Raw genomic sequence first — 8762 nt, 5'->3', positions numbered from 1 at the left:
TATCTCAGGTTGTTAATGATTCTTCCTCCAATCCTGATACCACGTTTTTCTTCATATAGTCCAGCTTCTCGGATTATTTGCTCAGCTCCTAGAATTTAAGGATTAAAATGTGTCTGCACTCAATTCTCATCCCACCCCCAAAAGCACCCCATACACACACACCAAAAGGCACAACACTATTGATGTTGCTTCTGTCTACTATCACCTGCCAAAGCTTTGTTATGGGACCCTGGCTGTTTTCTCAATCAAAATGTTTTGAGTCTACTTATTTCTGTTTCTTCCTCTTCTCTCCTATCGTTGTCATTGTTTCCTTTTCCTGAAAGAAAATATCTGAGCTGATGTCTTAGTGAATATAAACCTGCCTTTTGGAAGTACAAAAATCTTTTAATAACAAAACCTCCAAAGAGCAATGGAAAGAAATTAAGTGAGCATTAGAAGATTTGGGTATATCAGTGTTAAGTTAAAAAATAAATGAGACATGAGCTCATTTAACAATTAGCCTGTCTTTCCTTGCACTAATTTCAGTAGTGTCCCTGAATCAACTATCAATTTTACCAAAGGAGTAAGAATGTCTTAAATGTATTTAGTAACATTGAAAGTGCTTCTAATACTTCACTTGAGGTAGTTCTTCAGCAAGAACAGACAAAAAATGATTTAGCACAATATATTCTTGTTTGTATTTCAGGAGATGAAAGAGATTATAATCTGTAGGAGACTTTGAGCTTCATTAGACTACATTTTACTCTTTAGATTGGTGGTTCTCAAACTTTACCACACTTTGGAATTACCTGGGCATCTTTCCAAAAAATGCAGATTCCTTTCTTCCACCCCTGGACATTGTGACTAATTTGGTAGGATTGTGACTTGGGCATCACTTATCAAAATTGTAAAAGCTTACCAGGTGATTCTTCCATGTAAAAAAATTTAGAAGCAACCACTATAGATATCTATAGATCTATATATGTATCTATATGGATTCCATGGTATGCAGATGGTTAATGTGCTGCCAAAGGGGCAGGGAGGCCATATATTCTGACCTTCTCTAACCCCACAAGAGGAAGACAGAATCACCATCACTAGCCCAAGGCTTATTCCTGCAAGGCCAAACATGCTGCCTCCCTCCAGCCCTTTCACCAACCATTCCTCCTGAAGCACCCACCACCTCTTTGCTGGGTTCAATAATTTGCTGCAGTGGCTACACAAAATTCACAGATTATAGGGTTTATTAGGGAAGCACCACACTACAATTCAAGTTCAGAAATGTACTCAGTCTCTCTCAGCCAGCTATCTCAGTAGCACATCGCTTTCTCAATAGTGCATGTCTCTCATGTTTCTCTCTCAGCAGTGTGTGTCTCTCATGTCTCTTAGGAGCATGTTTCTCTCAGCAGCACATCTTTCTCAGCCAACAGTCACAGAGACCCCTTCTGCCTCTAGGAGGGCTCCTCTTGAGCCTGGCAGAATGGCCCAAACCAACCAATCTCAACATCAGAGTTCTGCACACCTAAGAGAGAGTGAACTTCCCAGAAAATTACTTTGTGCTGCTCCCAACAGAAATACCCCAGGTGAATAACTTTAACAATTAGGAGCTACTCAGTTGCTCACAGCAAATTCCACCACAGAGTTCACAAAGATTTGGAGCTAGAAAAGCCACATGTGCTCACCTGCTAACCGAAAGGTTGTAAGCTTGGGTCCACCCAGAGGTACCTTGTAAGAAAGACTTGGTGATCTACTTCTAAATAATTTGCCCCTGAAAACCCTATAACACAGTTCCACGGACATGCATAGGATTGTCATGACTCAGAATCAACTCAATGACAACTGCTTTTTGTTTTGTTATATATAATCTATAAATGTTCTAGTATGCATAATCTACAAAAACCTGTTGCCATGGAGTCAATTCCAACTCATACCCACCCTGGAGGACAGAGCAGGAGTGCCTCATAGGGTTTCCTTAATCTTTATAGAAGCAGACAGCATCATCTTTCTCCTGCAGAGCTGCTGGTGGGTTCGAACATCTGATCTTTTGTCTAGCAGCCAAGCTCTTTAACCACTGTAAAACCAGGGCTCCATATGGATGGATGGATAGACACACAGACAGATAGGTAGGTAGAAAACAGAGTCTCTACCCTTGATAGAACTCATACTTTATGGTGAAAGAACATACTGTATTGAAATATTTACATGAAGGGGTTAATGATGGTAGAGAAGTGTTCAGAAATCAGGTGGTAGTTAAATATTCTTGAAGTATGTGTAGGTATTCATGTAGCAGGTAGAAAAAATGGAGGAAGGAGTGGAAGTCTAGACAGAAGGAAAAACAAGAACAAAAGCACAGTGGCATGATACTGCATTATATTACCGAGTAATTGTAGTCAGACTGACAAAAAGGGTATATATCAGCAAGCAGCTGGAGACAGGAAGATAGGCAGGCAAAGTCCAGCTCATCAAGGGCCTTGAATGCAAAACCAAGAAGGTTGTATGTTTTTCCAATAGATTTTGGGAGCCTTTGCAATGGAAACTTTGAATAGATTCTGACAATCATGCAGAAAATTAAGCACTTGAAAAATAAATTTTGTGTGGAGTGGTTAAATTAACTGAAAATGTTTAGGTTAGAGAATAAGACAGATGAAAAGAAAATTTTCACTCTGTAAGAAGTTGTTATACAGATAGTGACCAGTTATTTTCAGTTCCCACTAAGGACAAAGCAAGATGAAATAGGCTTAAATTTCAGCAGAAAGGGAAATTACCTACAGAAGGGATCCTTCACAGAAAGATTGAGTGTGACTGACGTAGATGATTAAAATGTTGTTGTCTCATGCTGTCTGGCTATGTGCTGAGTTCTCTGCAAACAGCCCTATTTCAAAGATGTGGCAATGACTAAAGACTTTCAGACTGGAGTGAAAGTATTTGAAATTAAAAACCTCTTATGTGTCAATTAATTATTGAGCTATTTTGCTATCTACCTAACCAAAGCTTTAAAAATGTATTTAAAATGTCAAATATAAACATGATCTTTCATAATATAGCATTTGTATTTATTATAATAATAGAGGAGTGAACAGAATTAGCTATAGAAGTAAATGTTGTTCTATTAAAGGTATTTTATATTCATGTACCATTTCAGAAAGTTATTAAAGATTAGGTAGATATGATTAATATAATTCAGTTACTAATCTTTGTGTATAACATTTACTGGTCAGATGATGGTTGCAATTAAAATTTCTATATGGTTTTTTAACTGATGATACTTTATCAGTTAATACAGTGAATTATTCTCTCATTTTTATTGTTCGTTGTTAAGTTACTAAAATATGCAACTTTTTTTTTTTAGCTTTTCCAAATATTTTCAGTTTCTGGAACTACTATATTTTGTTTGAATATGTATACAAGGCGGACTTTTGTAGGGGAGCAGTTTTGTTCATCTCTTTACATCTTGTAAAAATAAGTCATGTATCTGTCTCATGCCATAGCCTAACTGTTGCTGGTGGCTGATGGAGAGAGAGGAGTACAGGCAGGGATACAAAAAGGCACTTGGCTTCTGGCTGTAACAAATCTTGAAATGCTTGCAATATAGTCACCACTGAGACTTGATGTTAAAATAAAATTCACATGATTTCAAGTTAACCAGATATCAAATATTGTTGTGCTTGTTATGTGCCGTCGAGTCAGACCTGACTCATAGCGACCTCTCCTTGAGTTTCCAAGGCAGTATCACTACAGAAGTAGATTGCCCAGCGTTCCTTCCGAGGAGTGGCTGGTGGGTTTGAACCGCCAGCCTTCTGGTTAGCAGTCATGTGCCTTAGGAATTACGCTACCAGAGCTCCTTAGATATCAAATAGAAATTTTATTCCTTAATAAATGAATCCAAACACTTTGGGAGTGATTTTGTGTATAGTCAAATTTGGTTACTTTTGTTCTAACCCAATAGAGGTATATATTCAACTAGTCCACTTGGAAGAGCAGCACAGGGCCTGACAAATAGAAAGTAACTTTTGTATGAATTGTGTAGATGTGGTCAAAGAAACTGAAGATATGTTAATGCAAAGTAAATTGATTTTAATAAATAGATAATATTTCCTTTTATATTTTAATTTTATGTGTTTATTTAAAAATAATTGGTCTGGGGGTCATAGCAAAAATGAAAAAAATGAACAAATATACCACACTGGTTGCCATTGAGTCAGTTCCAACTCGTGATAGCCCATATGTGTCAGAGCAGAATATGCTCCCTAGAGTTTTCAGTGGCTGATTCTTGAAATGCAGATCACCAGGCCTGTCTTCCAAGGCATGTCTGGGTAGACTTGAACCTCTAAACTTTCTGTTAACAGCTGATCATTTAACTGTCTGTGTCACCCAGGGATGCTCTAAGGGTCATACACATTACATAAACAGAGAAACAACCCTCTATTCCTTATGATGTCCTACTAGTTTGAAATTTTAAAATAACCCCGTGTGTGATATTTTTTAAAAATATGATTGTTGCAATACAGATTTCGTAATTTGTCTCCCAGACCAACTAAGATATTTCTCAGCTAGTCGAGACAACTGCTTGGTCATATTTTCCCAAGCTTTAAAAGGGGATATTAAGATTCTAAGAAACACATGTATACTCTTTCTAAACCCTTGTGATTTTAACAAAGATACTTAGATATTTAGTTGTCTGACATGTTATGTTTTCTTTATCATTTTTCATTATAATAATTCTACTAAATTTCTGAACAGAAATTGTCAGTGAACTTTTTTCTAAATAAATATTTATTAATAAATAGGGTTTTTTATGCAAAATATGTAATATCTTTGTTAAGGAAAGAAAACATAAAATGACATGTGAGCACAATACTATTTTGCTGTTTATGTGTTTTTCTTGCTGATGTTGGGTATGTACATACTTTTTTTTTAAAACAAATCATACTAATTCAATTCACTATCCTGAAAAACCACATAGGTTTTTGCTATTGTTTTGTGTAGCATTGTGTGTTTTTTTTTCTCTACAGAATTCACACAATATAGATCATTTTCAGTTTATTTAGGAAGATATACCTTTGATTGCCCCTGTTGTTGTTGTTGTTATGTGCCATCGAGTCAGCCCCGACTCATAGCGACCCCTCCTTGGGTTTCTGAGGCAGTATCACTGTGGAAGTAGATTGCCCAACCTTCCTTCTGAGGAGTGGCTGGTGAGTTTGAACTGCCAGCCTTCTAGTTAGCAGTCAAGTGCTACCAGAGATCCTTTGATTGCCCCTAAGCACCTAATATTTTAAACATTTTAGTCAATTTGTAAGAAAAATTAATATATTCATTTCCTTATAATTTGGAATATCCAGTATACTCTGAAAACAATGTACTTTGGCACCAAGTAGCACTGGAATACCAGGTTAAGAATTGTTTAGGAAAGTGAACACCCCTTTTGATTCCTCTGCAGTTACATGCCTTATTTAAGACAACTCCCCTTGAGATTTTTGTTGCTTTTTGTTCATATAGTTTGTCCTTGAATTATGTCATTTCTACCTTGTAGTACTTAAAAGTGTTTGGGGAATCAGCTTGATAATACATGATTTTAAATATTTTTTGTACAGAGGATAAGGCAGTCTGAGAAATTCTAAAAGAGTAATTGTGATCGCTTTAACTAATTAGCATCATGCCTTCAATGGCTGTTTCTTTTAAGCCTTAAAACTAATACTTCTTTCAAATTGTTCATATTGTTAGAATTTAAATAGATGTTAAAAAGCTGTAGTATAAAACAAAGTCACTGTGGACCTTAATTTTTAAATACTGTGTTTATTTTTTTTCCTTATTCACTAAAACAATAAGGGTAAAATAACTATGTAATTACCTAAATATTCTCTGCAGCCTTTTCATAAGCCTGTTTATGAAGAATACTCATTTATTCTAAACAGACTAATCCTTAAACCTAAAAAGAACTCCAAATCAGTTTGATCATCAGTAGACAGACCTATCATCTAAGGATTATAGAATTAAAACATTCAATATAATGAAAAAACTTGATCCTTTATGCCATATTTATGCTTTGATTCTAAGTAAATCCTTGATTTCATTTGCTTCCTAGTCTAGTATGAGAATAGAGCCAAGGAAACCCTAGATTCTCAGCATAGATTTGTGTGTGTCTGTGTGTTCTTAAGATTTCTGTTATTCTAACTATGGCATCTCTTTTCTAACATCTCTGAAAAACAAATGCAATATTTAAGCAAACAACTGAAAGTTTTATTATTATCATGATTGTGGTCAGATTCTGCTTGTAAATCAGGATAAAAAGAATCTTGAATTATTCTTTTCTGTCAGCCATGAGAGTATATAGTAGGGTAAAATGTACTTACCCTTTTATATTAATTTGCATCAATGTTTGCTAGAAGTAAATATAGCTTCCCAAATGAAAACAGGGCTCAAGAACATATTTTCTGATACAAAGCAAAGAGCATAGAACACTGATATAAGGGCACATTAACATGAAGTATTCTATTAATACTGAAATAAATGTTCTTTTCTCATAAAAAGAATAGTTGTTTTACTATAGGATTTCAGATATATTTTCATATAAAGTTTAATTTGTCATCTTTAGTGCTGATTATTCTCTCATTTTCAAATCGAGAACTTGCTAGAAGTTCCCAGTAGAAAACCTACCCTAAACCTTTTCTTTTTAATTTTAAATCAGTTACAATGTATTGAATTTATTCATTCATTTAATTAGTTTTACCTGGCTAAAGAAAAAATAGTGTCATTCTAGGTTTCTAAAAAGTACTGAGATTTTTGTTTCCTTCCAGATTAGAGATACTAAATCATCTGATCAGAAAACAACCCTTTTGCATTTTATTGCTGAAATTTGTGAGGAAAAATACCGGGATATCTTGAAATTCCCTGAAGAATTGGAGCATGTAGAGAGTGCAAGTAAAGGTAATTGATTTATAATTGTTCTGAGATTCTTTCTTGCCTAAGAATTTGTTTTAAATGTTGCATTAAGAAGTCTATAAACATTATTAATTGCAAAAGTATTTTTCTGGTTGTTCACTGATACAAGAAAAAACAGGGAAAGAGTTTCTATTAAATTATGTTTGACAGTATAGTGCATTTGAATTACCCGCCCGACTCTCTTTGTATGTGCCCTTGCTATTTTTTAACACTATGGGATTATTAAAGGTTTCATATCTCTGATCAGATAATATGTTTGATGAATGCTTAAATGTTTATGGTTTGCAAAGGAACCATACTTAGGGGTTTTGATGACCTCAAAATGATTGTGAGACAGTTCTTCCTTGAATGTGCTTAAAACAAGGATGAATGCAAGAAGTATTACGAGGATAGTTAATATACTATAGTACAGATGAGAGACAAAGTATTTTTTGCTGGATAGATAAGAGACGTCTCCCTGGAACAGTCGAAAGGGTGAAACTTGTGGGTATGATTTTTATAAACAGAAAAAGAGGTAGATTTTCTAGAGAGAAAACAGCACAAGCAAAGCACAGAGACAGAATGTTTTAGGACGGGTGAAGGGACTGGTTGACTATAAAGCTGGAGCAGTAAGGTAGGCATCAGAGATCCTTCAGTGTCATGCTAAGGCACCTTGTCTTGATGTAGTAGGCAATCAAGCATCCTTGAAGGGAGAGAATCAGTAGGGTGTGGCACCATGAGGAATAGGAGGTGAGGAACAAACAGTTTTCTAAGGTTTTAACTTAAGGTAATTTTCTTTTGTCAGTAAGTAAAGCTGGTGAGTATTGCCTACTCCTATAAGAGGTCGGAAAATGAAAGGAAAGGAGAATGCAGGAAACATTCTGAAGGCGAGATTATATACATGGGGAAATACAATTTATTTTTCCATATTAGAATCTCACCATGAATTTTATATTTGAGATTGCACTGCAGTAATTCAATTTCTTTTTAACTCTGAGTACTTTTTGTTAGTGTCCTTTGAAGGAACAAATATATATATGTCCATAAAACCCAGAATATTGTTTTTTTTTTGGTAGCATGGTGCGTTGATCATCTCAGCAGGTCTGGTATTTTCCACCAAACCCTCTAAATATTTCTATAATATCATCCAGCTTGTTTCATTTTGTGTTCTAAGGACCAGAATAAGACCAGGAGACAAATTATGATTCCACAATACCGTTTATTCTCCTGTCTCCTTTTTTAAGAAAATGTTTAGGATATGATGGAAGATTATGTTCACTGTAACTGTAAAAGCACCTTTCTGGAAAATGCTTTTCTAAAGACCTTCTATATCTTGACCTTTGTATTTTAAAATACACCTTTGTGACTGTAGGCATATTTACTAACATGTAACTAAATGCAACATTTAGAAAATTTGTACTGCAATTTGCCACATGTGAAAATGCTGCTACAGGATCAATTCTGAAATTAGAGCATTTCAGTGCTGTTATTACTTTTTTATTGCCCTATACCAGGATATTTTTCTAAATTGTATGCTTGTTTTATATGTAGATCCAATTTCAAAAATATTTTGGAAGGAAAAATATCAAGAATATGTTCAAATAAACTATTCTGACAATTTTGTGGTGACAGATTTTAAATTTTCTGTGGCTCATACTTTACATGATCATGTTGTTGTTGTTGTTATGTGCCATGGAGTCGGACCCAACTCATAGTGACCCCTCCTTGGATTTCCGAGTCAGTATCACTACAGAAGTAGATTGCCTAACCTTCCTTCTGAGGAGTGGCTGGTGAGTTTGAACCGCCAGCCTTCTTCTGATTAGCAGTCAAGTGCCTTAGGCACTATGCTACCAGAGCTCCCTTAT

The 8762-nt window shown here is 35.2% G+C and overlaps 1 protein-coding gene across 1 annotated transcript in view; it reads left to right on the top strand.

Moving 5' to 3' along the window:
• The window catches only part of DIAPH2 (diaphanous related formin 2), a 1278863-nt gene that overhangs the window by 626349 nt on the left and 643752 nt on the right, over positions 1–8762 (top strand). The window contains exon 22 of the mRNA XM_007946556.1: positions 6774–6903. Coding sequence (XP_007944747.1) covers positions 6774–6903 — 130 coding nt within the window. The remainder of the gene's footprint in view (positions 1–6773; positions 6904–8762) is intronic.

The sequence above is a fragment of the Orycteropus afer genome, unplaced genomic scaffold, assembly GCF_000298275.1.
Source record: "Orycteropus afer afer isolate SDZICR_OR568_19922 unplaced genomic scaffold, OryAfe1.0 scaffold00165, whole genome shotgun sequence".
Lineage (NCBI taxonomy): Eukaryota > Metazoa > Chordata > Mammalia > Tubulidentata > Orycteropodidae > Orycteropus > Orycteropus afer.
Note: the sequence above shows the minus strand (reverse complement) of the source record. Positions and strands in the feature narration are given on the sequence as shown.